This window comes from Chroicocephalus ridibundus, chromosome 8 (assembly GCF_963924245.1).
Source record: "Chroicocephalus ridibundus chromosome 8, bChrRid1.1, whole genome shotgun sequence".
Classification (NCBI taxonomy): Eukaryota; Metazoa; Chordata; class Aves; order Charadriiformes; family Laridae; genus Chroicocephalus; species Chroicocephalus ridibundus.
In genome coordinates, this window is record NC_086291.1 from 13,398,628 (window position 1) to 13,416,315 (window position 17,688).

The 17,688-nt window shown below is 38.2% G+C and overlaps 1 protein-coding gene across 2 annotated transcripts in view; it reads left to right on the forward strand.

Moving 5' to 3' along the window:
* ST6GALNAC3 (ST6 N-acetylgalactosaminide alpha-2,6-sialyltransferase 3) overlaps positions 1-17,688 on the forward strand; it is a 227,427-nt gene that overhangs the window by 201,850 nt on the left and 7,889 nt on the right. For both annotated transcript variants that reach the window (XM_063344559.1, XM_063344560.1), the window contains exon 4: positions 16,271-16,378. In XM_063344559.1, coding sequence (XP_063200629.1) covers positions 16,271-16,378 — 108 coding nt within the window. The remainder of the gene's footprint in view (positions 1-16,270; positions 16,379-17,688) is intronic.

Genomic DNA, 17,688 nt, shown 5'->3' on the forward strand with positions numbered 1-17,688 from the left:
GTGGTTAATTTTCATGCATTTGTGCAATACAGAATTGCATTTCATGCAATTTATGCAGTAGTGAAATAAGTTGTCAAGAGGAAATAAATTTGTATTTCTTATGCCGTCATCTCAGACTCTCTTCTTAAAGGGAAACTCCAGAAATCTCAGGGAAAGTAAGTAAAAAAAACCCTTACTGGATGAAATGAGGTTTGTCTTATGTATTCATTTCCTGTGGTATTTGAGGACTGAGTGAGATAACATCTAGCATCTTTACAGACACTTCTCTGTACAAAACACTTCCACTCCAGCTGCTGCTTACAGCCTCTATAAACTCTGTTTAAACGTTATGGAGGCTGTCTAGTCTACACTGTGGTTTGAATGTTAGAAACGGGCAACTCATTCCACAGTGTGTGAAAACAGGCATCATTTCAAACTAATCCTTTGCATGCACTTAAACCAAATAAAAATACAAAGGTAAAACAGGAGCAAAGCATGACTCAAGGCCCAGAGAAGTGACAGTTCCCTCTTTGAAGAGCAGCTCTGCGTATGCTTCTACAAGGAAATGGCAAACTTGAATGGTCTCAATTGAAGGTGTTCTCTCTTCTTCCTCCACCTGTATTGTTGTTCTCAGGTACTTACAAAAGCTTTTGCTCTTGAACAATTGCTGAAATTTATTGTCTGAGTCATTTTAAGGAATAGCTTTCATAAAATAGTTTAATTTATATTCCTTCCCTCTACCAGTAAATTTTTATTTCATACATCCTCTTAGGAACAAATTGAAGAAAAACAAAGTCATAATGTCACCACTAAAATCATTCAACATTTACAAAGAGTGATCCTCCAGTATATAAAAGATAACTCATTTGCTTTGTCTCGTAAGCATAAGGAACGCCTGTGATAGATCTAAGTGCAAGGTATATCTGTGGTATCAGTAAATCGATTAGCTTAATCTGTGCATATTATAGACATCTGCAGAGGCAGTGCATAACAGAGTGTGTGGTAACGAATACTGCACAATGAAGGACAATACTACACAGCATAAAGATAAAAGATAATGACATTACTCTAAAATAGCAAAGCCCTGAGCAATGCTAGGAAACCTATGAGGGGAGTAAGATGTCTGCATTGTTTCATATGGTAATAATCTGTGTATCCATGTAGTTTTCATAGTGATAGATGGACAGAGACTATTATATGAGCAGTTCAAGAAGAAATTACCTGTTTATATTGAATAATTTCCATATGAATGGTTTAGGGCTGTGGGCTTTCTTGCTTTGCTTTTCTGAGATCTACAGTTTATTTCTATCACTGGCTTCTTATCACAGACTGCAGCCATATAACCTGATGTCATCAGATCAAACAAGTTAAACGTAGTCGAATCCGGTCAATACTTAGATGAGCGATTTCCAAGGCAATTCAAGAATGCATTAGGAAACTGCTCCATATCAGTATTCCTCTCTTGCCTGCATTGAACAAGCATCTCCCATGCTGTTGGGGAGTTTACTTGATACATAGTTCTTCATCCTCATCCTACATTGTCCTTTATCATTGCCATGCTGTTAAACCCCTTCCACAGTCTCCCACAAGTGGCTGCATTTGTCCGTGTGTCTGTATTCTACCAAGAACCTTTTGGGATGAAAGGTACTACATAAGCAATGGTGCCAGCTGAGATGCTATATTTTACATTAGCTTTCTGGAGCCCTGATTTTAGTATGTCCCAACAGAATGTTAATTTTTAAGCACCATCTAGGTCAGCCTTTGACTGGAGAGTACAAAGCACTGTTTCCTTGTCAAAAGTTCTTATGCAGAATCAGGCGAAGTGCTGAATACCTGTCAGAAGGGCAAGATAAACGAGCATTTCTATTATCATCTGCTGTGAGATAAAACAGAATGATCATGGCTATTTTGTATTCCTTTGTAAGCTGTGATTTAATGGGCTTACTGGACTTAACTGCAAACTGGACCCAGACATTGCATCTTGAGGTTTCTGTTTGCTTTTACTCTAAGCCAATTGATGTAACATTTCTTGATCTGACTGAACACGTAAGGTGAAATCTCACACTGTGTAGACTTCTGTTTCTTCTCAGTTTTGTGTAACAGCTACAATTCTGCCTCTCTTGGAGAAAACGTATGGGAAATCCATACATGAGGACTGAATATTGTAATAGCTAAGAGCTATGATAAAGAACACCAACTCGCTTGTAATCATCAAGCTATAAGATAGCATCAGCGCAAAATGTAACAAGAGGCTATCAAACCTATTGCCAGAGGAAAATACAGATTAAATACAAATAAACACAAAATACAAAGGAAAAATATGAGTAGGGCTGTATAATGAGAAAGAGGGAGCCCAACAAGATGAGTAGCTCCTTCACTGTTTAATGCCATATTCCAAAGACAAATATTACAGCTAATTTTTCAAAGAAGAAAAAGTAATGCTTTCCTTCTGTATTTTTTCCTGAATAAATAGCAAAACCATGGAACAGCTTCCTTAACTGAATGCACAGAACAGGACATGCAGCAAAAAAGCACTATTAGTGTGATCACAGTTGTGCTTAGGTAATCACAATTGATTTTCTTGCTCTAAGACAATCATCGTCCACTGTTTTGAAGGAAAACTGTGTGTGGCATAATTATACAGGAACTGTGTATATAATACAATCTTTGAGCCACAAAACTAGAATGCAGGTGTGTCCATTCCACAGGTTTAGGTTGGGCCTTATCTCCAAAAGATGCTCTGCCTGTATACTGTACAATATACCAGTCTCACAGAGAAATTCAGCTTTAGCAGAAGTGGTTCCAGTGACTTCAGTGAAGTTCTGCCTGACCACAACAGAAGTGGGTTATAGTCACTGCTATTAATTTGAGGATTCAGTCTGTATACTGTGTCAAAATGCTGACGCGTGTGCTCTGAGAACTTCTAGAGAACATATGCTTTTACCATTTGCTTCAGAGCAAACGGTAAAATGAAGTCAGGTGTCAATCATCCATAAATCTCTTGTATTTATATATAAAGCCGGGTAGGAAATCTGATTGCGTATCAAAAGTATGTATACATATAGCAGGAACAAAGGAATGAAATCTCTCTTTGTTGATGTTTTTTCTTACAGTTTGGAAAAAGAAATATTTTCATAAACATTCTGGATACTTTGTAATACACGCTTTTGCAATACACACTTTTGCACTATTTCCTTCCTCTGTTGCTAAATGAGGATGCTTATTTCCAAACCCCCTAAAGCACAGGCGAGTTTGCCTACAACTTTTAAATTCAGATTTAGGTAAGGAAGTCCAATTTATACAAGCTTGGAGAGGTTTTGCTAAGACCAAGCATATCTGAATATGCCTGTCTTTGTACCTGTGCAGGATTGCACATTGCCTAAAATAATGTTCGTCATGGTTTTAATTTTTCCTCAAAATGGATCTCTTTTATGTCTGCTATTTACCATCCTTGCCAGTGTCATTGAGCACAAGAAATACAGTATCTACAAGATGCAGAAACTGCTTTCTTCCTCGCACTCATGTAATAAGTAATGGATGGTTTTAAGAAAGGATCTTTACTCTGTGCTTTACCTATTCATGTGTAGGATTTTGATTTCATTTGAAATGAAAGGCGTAAACCTCAGGTCTGAAAACTAATAGAATTTCTGCATTTACCTGCTGATCCATAGCCTTTAGGTTAGATTGTGTGTCAGCCTGCAGTCGGCTTGTTGAATGAAGCAATACTTTAAAACCAAAATGAAAAGATTTCTGTTATATGTAGCCTGACAGCAGATATGAAGGCAGATTTCTGGTGGCTTATTATTGGAAATGTTTTCCAGTGTGTCTGATAAGCAAGACTGAGCACGCCGTAGGAAGTGGACCTAATCAGATAACGCTGACTTGCAGACCAGAAAAAAGAGAAGAAATGTATTTTGCCTAAGTGCTATGCCTTCTCTTGTCAAGACTGAGGACAAAATGGCTAGTGTAGTGGCAAAAGGCACTGCTGAGATCAGGGGGTAAACCTGCTGGTTTGTGAGTGTGGCTGTTGCGTCTAAGCCTATTTACTTGTATATATTCATTGTCTGTATTACGGAAGGTTTATATCTAAGTGCTCGAGTGAGTTGGAGCTCTGGAGGTGGGGCATATATACAAAGGACTGGAAGAACATCAAACTGGATCAGCTATTCATTTTTTCAGTAAGTCTAGGTATTTTTTTGGAACTTCAAAGGAATTTAAGATACAGACTTGTGAGGAGGGTCCCCATGAAGGATCAAGCTCTGTACTCTGCTTAGACTCTCAGTCCGTGCACATCCTTCATGGAAATACATTTGAACACTGAGGATATTCACAAGATGAGCAAATTCTCGGTATGATTTGAGGAGCATTCATGATGTTGCAGGGTGGAGGGCAAAGGAAGGTCTTGCAGAAATGCTTAGAATGAGTTCCCAAAGAACTGAAGCAAAAAGATTCCTTTGTGATTTCCGTGTCTAGATATGAAGCGGTAGTTACCACCGATTGATATTTAAGACAGAAAAATATTTAACACAGCTTCATATCCTTTCATCTCTTCAGATTGCATGTAGATAACAGATTATATCAAATGCGAACATAGACAGTGCCGCATTAATATTCCATGACAAAGATGCATACTTTAATTTGTTGGCCTGGACACTTTCTTTTTTAACTATTGTTTGGAAGATAGTGTACTTCTAAGTTTTTTTGAAAACAGCTCAGCTCTTGCCTTTGAACCTTAAATGTCTCTGCTCAGGGGAAAAGGAATTTAATTGCATAAAAACTACTCCACAATGATTTTTCCAAACTACTGTAAGATTAAACTTGTAAATGGATTCAGTGTCTCTATAAGTGTATTCACTTTCATACATGTCTGCAGTAAACATGGCATCTGGGGCTTCTGCTTTATTTTTCCTACAGTATATTTGGAATTCAAAATAAGGTTTATTTTGTGAGGAAAAATCAATAAATCATTTCAGTTGTCCCACACTTTGTATAACTAATTGTAATTAGTATAATGTCTTTGTTGGCAAGGGCTTATCGGGCAAATGGCATGAAGAGGCAAAGAAAAAGCCTCGTAAAGAATGGTGCTGTTTTGTAAAGCTAATTGTGACGCTATCTCTGTTATTGTGTGTGATTGAACTTTTAATTTTTAACCTGGTATTCCTTGCAGCAATGCAGCTACTAGTGTTACCTGGGGTTCTCTGTAGTGTAACTATATAACAGATTTTTGGCAGCTTTAAATTGTACAATTTTGTGCCAAAAAGACGTAGTGTTGAGTCTACATTGTAATAAGTGGGCTGTAGTTTCTACTTGTAATGAATTAGCTTGTTTTAATATTTGTCATGCAAATCTTATAGATAAGAGTTCGGTTAACTGTGATGTCCTGAACTTTGATGCCCAGAGAGCAGCAACAGCCTCCTCTGATGTACGCTGTCACGTTTGCGGCCTTCTAAAGAGCCGCTGGCCTGCCGAGCTTCACTGGCGGCATATCCAAGTCTGAACTAGCTGATACTGGGAATCACTGAAAAGGTGATATCACCGAGAGCAATGGAATATGTGGAGAAGAAATCAGAGCATGTATTTATAAAGCAAAGGACCACCGTCGTGCTTCATTAATGTGTTCTAATAACTTTGGTTCACTGGAAAAAGCTAACAGAATTCTTCACCATACTGGGTTACTAGGCATTAGCTTACACTGACAGTGAGCTGGCTAGATGATTAGTCCGATAATTATTGAGTTTACTATTCTCAAAAAGCTGGATTGTGAAAGACTTGGAAAATTAACTAATTTGCTACTTCAGTTGATAGCAGGGAAGCCATAAAAATTCTCTTTGGAGCATTTCACTGCCATTCTAATAAGTATGGAGATTTTTCTCCCAGCTTCCATTTGCACAATTACCCTCCTGCAGTCTATTCAATGAATATGGGAAGAAAATAATCTGAAATCGTCCAGTGTGGAAGGAACCGTGCAGTGGGCTAGAAGAGGATCTACTCTGATCCATAGTTCTTCCTATGAGCTTCTCCTGAGCAGTCTTCTGCTTTTCTAAGTTGTTTGCTGTATCTGAAGTCTGCCATCTGAGAGAAAAAAATGCACCGTTCTTTCTCTGTTCTGCTGAGTATGTCTGTCTGCAATCAAGGTCCTGCCTTCAGTGTAAATATTGGTGTCGGTGGCTGCAGGCATCTGGCCTTCAGAAGACCCTGCTGCATAAATGCAGTGTCTCTTTGTGAGCAGAAGGGGAAAGATAAAAGCTAATCTTGCATGCCCTGAGGATTTGGGACCCTATATTTCAGGTGGGACTTCAATTAGACCTCGACCTCTTCTGTCCACAATATACGTCAGAGAGAGGTGCCCATCGGAGAGCCAGCTGCTGTGTAAACAGAGCCATGGAGAAGGTAGGGGAAGTTCCAGTAGCTCTGAGGCTAGGATTATTTGCTTCTTTCTAGATAGTTGGACAGAGGTGAGTTAACTAAGAAAGCAGTGAACGGGTAGAGACGTTTTGATGGAATAGAGAGAGTAAGCAAGACCCTAATACTGAAACTAAGTGTGATACCTGTATATGTCTGGGTGTTTCATTAAACTGGGTGTCAAAAAAAGAAAAGGAAAGAGAAATATTTTTTTCCTTTTTTACTTTAAGGAAAAGTTAAGCTGGAAAAAGTTGCAGTAGTAAAAGGGAAGGCAACATCTGTGTTAATTAGCAGTTCATCTTCAAAGCTTGACTGATGGGTTACATTATAGCCTCTTGCATTTGAATTAAAATTCAGACCCACGCAAGTTCTATTTTTACCTCCTTTTTTCCACATCAGAATAATTTGTCTGGATTTAAGATTTCATTTTTGCTAAAAATATTGATGTTCCATAATCTAAAATGAACTTTTGGTTTGTGCAAATAGACAGTGTAAAGAAGAGCACTGTGGCTCTGGATTCAATTTCAGAGAATGTAGCTTTATAACACAATACAGTATTGTAGGAAGTTTCTGTGGAACAGTACTAGAAGGTCTTGCATTTATTTTATTCCATTCTACTTGCTATATTTGGTGCACAGACCTTCGCATGCATGTTAAATTACTGCTTATATACATGCCTTAAATGTAAGGGAGGAAATCTCAGTATGCCTCTGTTCCCTGTGAGAACTGGGGATAAGGATATGTGCATTCTCCAAAGAATCTTTTTCTCGTGATTATTTCACAGTTAAGCTCTTTGGGTCAAGGACTGTCACATGTGGGTGTATAGTGCCTTGCACAGTGAGAATTCGCAGTGCTACTGTAATGTAAATAATCAGTAAGTAATTTAGCAACAAATTAGGAATTAATTTTCGAATACCTGGAAACACTCTTATGAATACCACAGCTGGGGAGAGACAAGTTGTTGATAGAGGGATGTGCACCAATGAAGGTCTTATCTGTGGGGTTTGAGTTCTCTTTTTTTCAGTGCCTATTTTCCTTTCAGAAATTAAACTTAAATTAATTAAACTTAGAAATTAAACTTAAATATTATGGCTGGGCCCCTGTAAGCTTTTTTTGGATGACCATCCATCCTGGTGAAAAGCTAAGTTCCCAGATAAATGCGAAATGTTGGGAGAAAAATGTAACACTGCCTTCCCTTCCGTGTTAATTTCAAAGAGGTAGTGATCATTCCCACCATAGCAGTAAAAAAAAAAAACCTTTACAAAAACCTCTGCTCACATCCCAATGTCACAAACATACAATGTGCACCTTTAGAAAGTTGTCTTATATTTTTTGCTTTAAACATAAAAAAAAACCCAACTAATAGAAAATGTTTCTGAAAAATTCAAGCTGCCTTCAGCCAAGGTAAGATGAACTCCCTTCGGTATCTTGTCTTGACAAGGCAAGAACTAATCAAGAAATTTCTTCTGTATTTACCTACAACAGATTTCATTAAAATATGCAGCTAGGAGTAGCAAGTGCCCTTTAATACCAAAAGAAAAGGGTGGGAAAGCCTGCTTAATTAATTCTCTTTGGGGATCCTGGATTAACTGCAGATCTGTTTAGTTTACATCCTCCCTGGAGAAAAATGTGCAGACCCAAGATGGCAAGTATTGATTTAAATGTAGATTCAGGGAAGAGTCACTGTTGTCTCTTTTTCTTCCACTTGGCATACTTTGAGTTTTGATTCATTTTTGGTTACAAAAGATGAAAATCTAAATCCTTCTCGACTCCCTTTCATGCTGTAGGAAAATGTTGAACCAGTGCTCAGCAAACTGGATGCCGCTACTGCTGAGGAGAAGAGTGCATAAAGCTGCCCCACGGAGGCCCATGGCACAAGTCACGAAACCTGTGTCACGGTTTCAGCTGTCACTCCCTTTGTCACAGGCATCAGGGGTTGCAGTAAGACTTTGACCTAGCACAGGGCAATGGAAAGTGGAGAACGGCGGAATAGGAGCACACCATGGTGCCACAACTAACTTGCAGGCTTGAGTCCTGCCCAGGGAAAGCAGATTTGGCATTAGCTCCCATTTGCTTCAACCACCACGAGCATAAGTAATTGTACTGTGGAGCAAGCGCTGTGCTGGCGTAGACCAGAAAAGTTGCGGTTCCTGATAAGCTCATTCACCCTAAGGGTGGAGAGAATTTTACTTGCGTGATTTTTTAAGAGAAAAATGGCTGTGTAAAGATGCCAACAGCTTAGCCCTCAAATCTGCTTGTGTGAATTTAGTTTCCCTTCACTGCAAACGTAATTGCATGGTTGTAATGGTCCACACTTCTGTGAATCCTCTTCTGCTTTAAACACCCATTTGCTCGGCAATGAAAGCCAAGTGCAAATGGAGATGTGTGGCACCATGCACTTCTCCTTCTGCACAATACACCTCCAGAGGGTTAAGGTTGTTGGTAATTCATGCGTAAACTGCTTGACTTCAGATCTCAGGTGGCAACTGCAACCAGGGCACTTACAAAAGGGCATCTTTTGCTAATAACTTGAGCACATCAATGAAGACCACAGTTTGTACTTAAGAAAGGGAAAAAAAGAATTCTTGATTCAAGAGAAAGAAAAAGAACAAGTATTTGTGGAAACAGGAGGACTAGGGAAGAGACTGGGGAAAGAAAAATGTGGAAACAGGAGGACTAGGCAAGAGACTGGGGAAAGAAAAATCCTGGGATTGGGATTTACTGTTCTGTAAACAGTTTGCACTTTTTGTATCTGAGCACAGTTTGTATCTGAAGAGTCAGTGCGAGCTGCAGAAGCCCAGCTGCTGTAAGAAATTCGGCTAGCAACTCTTGTTCTCTGCAGAGGATGTCATTCAACTTGAAAAGATGAGCACAGGTTTTCTTGCATGAGAATCACCTCAAAATAATACATACATATGGCTATCAGCAGGGGAGGTAGAGTTTACAATTATAATTCTTTAGTCTTGTTTCTCTTCTGTATGCTTTGCAGCAAGCTGGACCTCTGTGATTACTCTTGATAAAGAGGAATTCTGCTTTTCTCCTCGGAGCTCAGCAGCACAGGCACCTGAAGGAGCCCTCTCTGCCTGGATGAAATAACTTCCTTCTCTTGTTGCCTGAGTTCACAACTGAGCTGAGATACATCAAAGTCAGGTCAAGGAATCAGAAATAAGGAAACTACAGAAGCCTGGGCAGCAGAAGTCAATTTCTTTAAGCTGCATTTTTTTTTTCCCTTTGTTTCAGGTTTTCATCCATATATTGAATAGAGTAGAGAAAGAGAGGAAAGAAAAAAAAATAAATACATACACCCCACAAAGATCAGAACTATATGCATAAATTACATACCCAAGCAGATGCCACATGGATTTCAGTAATTGCAGTAACAGATTCTTCCTTATTTCTAATATTGTTTTTGCCTGTCTTGCCAAAAATTGTAAACAGTAAGTCACATAGTTGTATTTTTTTTAAAATTAGATGCAGTTAAATACAAAGCCATCATTTCTCCGATCCCTTTTGCGATCATTCAGAAGTGTCCTTCCTGTCTTTTTTTCAAGGCCATTTTGAGGTAGGATTTATTAATTGTTACATCTCTTCTTAAATCAGATTGTGAGGGGAGATTCTCATGGGCTAGTTTGTGACCTAAGCGTAGCCTTTACTGTGGTTTTATAGCAAATTCAACTGAAATGGACTCTTTTTCTCTGTGTTCCATTGGTGCAGTATTAATATAGATAGAAAACCTATATTTCTGGAGATTAATTGGAGAGTACGCCATGTGAATAAACCTGCAGTTTATTTTCAGTATTCACGGTAAGGATGATCCACCAAAAGTTTGGGCTGGCAGGAGTGCATCACTTCTCCATTCCCAGGTACATCTTTCTGGGCACAGCCGCTGTCTGAATTTGGAATGTGGTCTGTGCTCTTCATAATGCATTCCACTTGTTTAAGCTTTGCATAAAACCATACATGACGGATAATAAAACATCTGTCCACATCTAAATGTTTCACTTCTCAGAATGACCTGAAGCACCGCGTGGGCTTTTGAATGTGTGAGACAGTCTGCTCACTGCTAGAGGGGCATGGGTGTTTATTATTAGATGTCCTGCATTGTTATGGAATGCAGAGAAAGCACATGAGTGCACACACACACACGCAAAAGAATGAATAATTATGATAAACAACTGCCTGACAGGTATCATCTTTATAATGCAGAAATAGCGTCCATTTTTACCAGGTGAAATCAATTCTCTGTGTTTGCGTCTTCATTGCTGTTCTTGTGCGATTTTTTCTGCAGAAAATATATAATGAAATTATTAGCAACAAAGCACCGAGTCTTACAGAAAATAGAATTAAGGCTAGTGCTAATATTCTTCAGCATTTAGAGTCTTACCCTTCTCCTGTGCCAAATGTACTTCCTTTTTTTCCTCTCAAGAAAACAGCTTTCTGGCATGAGAAGTACCTGTGCTCCTCAAAGGGGAGGTGCTAGAAGAAGGAGCCTGGCCGTTCTCTCAGGGGTGGGGGCATTTTTCTGTCAGCTCATTCTAATCTGTCATTTACAAGTCTACTTTTGATACGAAGAGGAAGGCATAGACCAAACCTGTGACGTGGGGAATGTGGGCGTTTAATTTGGCAAAGATGAAGAGCTGTTCGGCAGCTATATTCAGAGATGCTTCCTCAGAAATAGAAATCTCAGTCAACATAAGTACAATGGTAGCATTAATTTGGTTAGTATGGAATTAAGTCACGGATCACCGGTTTGTGCTGTTAGATAAATTTTCCATTTTTTTAGTTGTAAGGAAACGTACCGTTATTCGGCAATGCAAAAACCTCCAGTAACCCGGGCAGAAAAAGAGCTGGTTGTCTTTAAGAAGGGAGTGCAGAGGGCACGTGTACTTTCTACCCTCCTTCCCGAGGGTCGGTCACAGCTGAGGACGACATGGGGTGAGTGGCAGAGGGACAGGCAACACCAGAGTAGACCGAGCCCCTCCCAGAAGATTAACAGTATCTTGGTGCTCTGCTGACACAAATAAGTACCAGAGACATGTCTACCTGAACACAGTCTAAGCTAATCTTGACACAGTTCTTGAAAATATTTGTTTATTTTGAATCATTTTTACAAATCGTTTAGCATGTTGGAAGGACATCTCACATTGTGCCTCCGCTCTGTGGATTACAGGTCTCTCAGTTTCTTTAGACCAAGACCCTTATTTATTAATCAAATTATTTATTAAACTTATTTATTAATCAAGGGGCCTGACAAGCTGCTCCAAATAAAGCTGATGATGATTCAGTAGTTTGGTAGGAGGGTCATCTGAGGATTGGAGTTTATAAGCAGCCTTTATGAAAAGATAAAATTTTTTGTCAATTAATTGGCCTGGAGAATCTTGTCATTTCAGTCTGTCGTTGTTGAATATTATTTTACTGCAATATTTTGAAATAAAGCAAAAAAGGAAAATGTCTAGTTAATGCTTTTGGCAAGCTGTCTGTTAATAGCTTCTTGAAGTCCTAAATTTCTTCATTTTTCATCTTAATTAGTACTCTTAATTGACCTTCTGCGCTCTTTAATTTCTCCCAGCAAAGAATTAAAAATAGGCTTCTAAATTCTTTTCTGCAATCAGATTGACAGGAAATTGCTTGTCTACAGATCATCTCCACCTTAACAAACTTTTTTTTTCCTTTTTTATTTTTTTTTACCACTGAAGTCCCCACTGGAAATTGCAGTCCATTGAACCATAGAGCTAGAATTGATTGTGCACATAAAAAATCATGGAACAATTGAACAAAGAAAAGAACTTCCTGGAATTCTACGCTAAAATCAGAACTCAAGTGACAACAAAACTTTTACCCAATTTGAACTCACCTGCCCTTGATCATTAAGAAAATATTTGATGTTCCTCCATTTTCCCCTGATGAGAGAAGGAACTAGTTTTTCCTTCATTTACCCTACATCAAAGCATCGTTATAGATGTCAAAGAAGATGAATTTCAGTCGCCGACATTTTTATGGGGCGCTCTCTATTCCATCTTCTTTATATCAATTTCTTATGCTTTTTGTAGAATGTTGGAAAGCTAAGGCTAAAGAAGCCTGTCTAATTGCTTTTACTTTTAATTAATTTTTAATTAAAGCTTTATATATCACACATTACAATTCTAGCAATCCTAAACATGATTTTTACCATTTCCTTCCAAAATGTAGGTGGCAAGTCTCCTTTTTAAGGTATCGTGAGAAATTATAGTCAGTTCTTTCTATTGGAGTTTATGGAAAGCATTACTAAAAATGCAAATTCTATGTTTTGAGGCTTGAAACTACTAATCCTGGAGCTTACTTTTATACTCTGAGATGAAATAATGACATTTTAAGCACTTAAACCTTCACTACAAGCAAGACAGGCAGTCACATACTTTGTTTCAAGCATCTTAATTAAGTGGGTTCCATTGGTATTTTCATGTGTTTAATGTTAAGCATATGCCTATGTACGTTTCTGACATGCTGGATGGTATTTAACAGAATGAATTACATGCCAATAACTAACATTTCTTTAAGAATCCTAATAATGTAGGAAGTATGCAAAATAAGCTTTCAAGACAAACAGACAAAGTAACTTTTTGTGAGCATTGCCTTTTTATTGCTGCATCTAGCTGTAAATCATGTCTTGAAAGCAAAACCATCTTCTTTTTAAATGCATTTTTTGAAAAATAGTGCATTATTTTCTCCTGAGCCGTTGAGACAATTTCCTGCCTAGATATGGTGCCCCATTAATTTTAGAGTATAAGAAAAAGTCCCTGTGAGCCATAGGGAACAATTTCGGATTTGCTGCACACACATATATCACAATAGATTTGCCTATAGTAGTTCTACGGCTGACGTTTAGCAAACTCCTGTTTTCCCTATTTTGGGATTAATGTCCTCCTTCCCTCAGATTTGTGCAGTAACATAGCCTTACGCTACACGTAAGTGGAGAATTCTTTTCTTCTTGTTGTGTAAAATTTGAAATTTGAATGCAATTACAGTAACAAGAGGAACTCTTTTTAATGAGTCTCAAAAAAGCCCTGTCCAAAAAACATGTAAAACTCTCCTGTAGAGAAAGAAATTGAGTGCACGGTGTTAGCATAACAGCAAGGGCTGAGACATTGCTTTGCACTACAGTTTTATGGGATGATATTTTAAAAGGTATTCAGAGATTTATGACTTTTTAGGGACAGCTAAAATTGTTTTCACATTTCTAATATTGCTTTCATTAGAATGTTGCAAGTATGTTTACGGTATCAGATTGAATTCTAAGGTGTTACCAAATCATCCAGAATCCCCACTGCTTAAGTATATTCCCTTGTATCCCTATGTATCTTCAGAGGAAAAAATGAGAGGAATGTAAGTGCTTTGTTTTAAAGTACATAATCTGTATTCTGTCACGTACTTCATCTCCCAGGGAAGGTATCTGGGAACTCACTCTGCTGTTTTTATTTATCCTGCCAGTGTGGTATATAGATGAGAAGACTAAGGTCCAATGGTGTTAAAACAAGACATGAAATATTGATTAATTCTTTTTTAAAATTCCTTTTTCCTCCTGAGTATAGCAAATTTCAGATGCTACTGTCAATATAGTACTCTCCAATAAACCTCCATTATCGGAAGGGTCCTGATCTTCATAGTGTTCTTATAAATGGTTATTATCATTCTAAATGGCTTTAAAAGCTGAAGGCTAGTGTTCTTCTGGTGCAAGAGCAGAAAGCAAGTTAGAAGCAAAGCAGCTTTTTATCATGGCAGAATGTTACTCTGAAATAACGTGAATCAGATGGGGAATTCTCTGTGCTAGACAGCAGCAGAACATTCTGTTTGAAGAAATGAAGATCCTGATGGGACAGATAAACAGATGTACAGTTTCAGCTGTAAAGGTGTCAAGTAAAGAAGCCCAATTATACTCAGTGTCCACCTAATGAAATGCAGGTATTTGACACCCTGCCTTTTGTTCCCACTTGTCACTCTTCAGTGCTGAGTTAACCCTTTATTTATTGTTTTCAGAATGGTCCTATATCACCGCAGCTGAACAGATACTTAGGAGATATCCTAAGGATAAGGATGTTTCAGGGAAGGTAGGGATAGAAGTTCATACCAGCTAACCCATGAAGGATGATAGACATGGGCAAGGAAGAAAAGATGTAGCCCAAACTACTTTGAGTGTTCTTGAGCACAATAAAACTCTCTGGAAGTTGAGGTAATTGTTTTTCACTAAAAAAAATAAGATTTGTTTAAACTGGAGTGTACTGGAGTTTCTTTAGCAATGTAAAGCTCTTGGAGCTTTTCTACTATCCATAATAAAAGGTATTCATCAGGGAGGGAATGCGAATCTCAGTCCTATATGTGTCGGGTAAATGTCATATAAAGGTTGTACAACTACTTTTTCACCCATTATCTTAATTAGTATTTAGTCAGACTTCAACAAGAAAGAGCAAGGAATTAACGAATTAACACAGCATCTGAGCCACAGCCACTGATTGGCAGATTTACCGGGGAGGCAGGAGACCGTAGTAGTTTTTGCTCTGAACCAGGAAGAAACACCTGAGGTTGGTTCTTCTGTCTCACAGGAAAGTTGGGTCTTATAGGCTGGATAAATTGCTATATGATTTTTTTTTTTCCACACAAAAGCTTTATTCCTAACGTAGGATGCAAGTGTTTTCAGAAGATTTTGTTGATGGGGATAACTGATCCATACATAGGCCTACTTCTGAGTTCTTTTGTAGCAAAACTTAATTGTGTTCAAATCTTAGGCTGCTTTAACTTCTGATGGGGAACAGACTGGTCCCTGCTGTACCCAAAAGCTAAGAGCTAGTAGATGTGGCATAAAGCTAAATTATCCCCTGCTCTCACTCACACCCAACTCTCTCAAACTGAGACAAATTTGGGGCTATGTTAAGATGGTTTTGACTTTTGTATAGCTTTCTTTAGAAATTGGACAAGTTCTTTATAATTTTAAGGTAATTATTTTCGTTGATTTCCGTCAGACTGAAAACTATACATGCACAAAGCTGGACTTCAACCAGTGTGTAAGCAGTGAGGACTAAGTGTGTTCTTATTACTTATGAGGTTTTAAAGCAGTAAGTCTTGCTTGCCCAGGTTATATGGGTAGCTCTGTTGACTCCCAGTACCGGATTGGTAACGCTTGTGTGAGCAGAGTGAACAGGATCTGGTCTGCAATTAACAATGCGTACGATTGTTCACATAGCCAGCGTGTGAGACAAATCCTTGCACATGCCGTTTGTTCTCACTCGTGCAGGTAATACTTTTGGACTGATTTAATGTAACTAGTTATTTGAGCACAGGTTATCGATCTGGGCACTGTGTCCTCTGCCATGTTATCTTAAAGAATGATAACACAAACTTATGTAAAGGGATATGCACAAAATTTTGTTTTTCAAAGCCTTGTATTAGATGGTTTTCTATCAAAATGTCCTTAAGAGTTTCATTACTGTGTGAATTTTCAAGCTGAGGCTAGTCCACTGGAGGTTAAGAATTTGTTTGTGGAAGAGGATGGTGCATACTCACATGCACACAGCACAAACTCTGCCAGTAGTCTGCTTTTTGGCGAACTTTATCTCATTTTACACACTCTACTAATTACTGTCTTTCAGATGTAAAAATAAATTCTTTTCTGTCTTATAGGAGATGCATTGTTTGACTTCAGATATTTAACATGGTATTTTTTCTGTGGACAATAGCTTGAGGCCCCAAGCTGGCAAGAATGAGAGCATATCTATAAATAATTCAAAATAATTGTATAGTTTTGACAGATTGTCAAGTTGCTTAATGCCTTTTGTCCCAGGTAATAGATTATATTTCTTTGATAAAGTGTTGATAATTTCTCATTGCAATTTGTTTTGTGTATGTTCTATTTTTACAGAGTCCAGTCAGGTTCATATCTCAGTACGGGTTGGTTTACCTTAATTTTGGCTATGGATGCCTGCTATGGAATTCACGTCTATGGGATGATAAATGACACCTACTGCAAGTAAGATCACAGGAAATTATTTTCATGCATCTGCAATTCTGATGTCTTGTCAAAATTTCACAATTGATTTTAATATCATAAACCCCAAAAATGGATCAGGCAGACATTTCCCAGTGTTTTGCATTGATGTGACACTATTGTCAGCATATTTAGCCCTGATATGGCATTTGCTGTTGATAAAATAAAAACATTTACGAAATCTTACATCAGATGTCGTAAGGAACTATTTTTAATCCAGAATCTTCTGCAGTTTCTGAATTAGCTGGAAATAAAGTATGTTCATACTCTTCTGACAAAATGTACTTACTTCTACTGCTAAAAGAAATCTATAGAGGAAATACTAATAGATTAGTTCTCTGAATACCAAATACACCTGGAACTGAAAGAAAGTGACTGGCCCAGGATTGTTACCTGAAATTACATTTCACCACCATTGAGCAGCCTACTTGAACTTCCTAGGTTATATATGGCTTGTTTTGAGTAGTAGGGGGTTTCTAATTAGATAATAAAACAAGTCCTGCAAGCTTTATCACAGTAAACTGACATAAATTCCAGCCAACTACTGTTAGTGACCTTACAGTGACGATGGATTAATCCTATTGTCAGAAGAATAACTCTGAACACAATTTTTAAAAGTCCACGTTAAATGCTTTAATCTCTACTATATGGTAGCAAAATATAAAATGAAATTATTCCTCATTCAGAAAAGCAGGAAACATCGTAAACAATGTATGACACTAGTACAAATCTATTCTTCTGTGCCTAGGCTGGCTCAGGTGTTGCATGTAACGAGTCCAGTGGGTCCTCAGCTCCTAGAGTAAAGTTTTGTGCAGACCATCACTCCACATTTTGTGTTACTCCAGTGTGGGACTCATTCCTGGCAGACCCTAAAAAAAAAAAAAAGAATTTGAGTCACAGCTGTTTAATTAGGGTATCTTAACATTAGAGACTGACTTTTTAGAACTTGCAGATCTCACTGATTGAGTGAGTCATCCAGATGGAACGAACATATGTTGTTCTTTGTTTATGAAAACACAGTAGACGCCCTGAGATGAGGGGTGACAGGGCTAAAGTTGTCCTCACAGAGTTCAGCCGAGCTGGCATTGCATAGCCCTGATGTAAAACCAGTTAACAGCATGATAGCACTTCAGCCTATTGGCAGCAGAGAAGGATGGGTTTCGTTAAAGCTGCAATTCTGACTGCATTACCTACTTATAATGTATATTATTCTTATAACTGCGTTATTCAGCCAGTTCAAGAACTGGTTTCAAGAGTTGGGACTATCCAATGAGAAGACTTTGCTTAGGGAT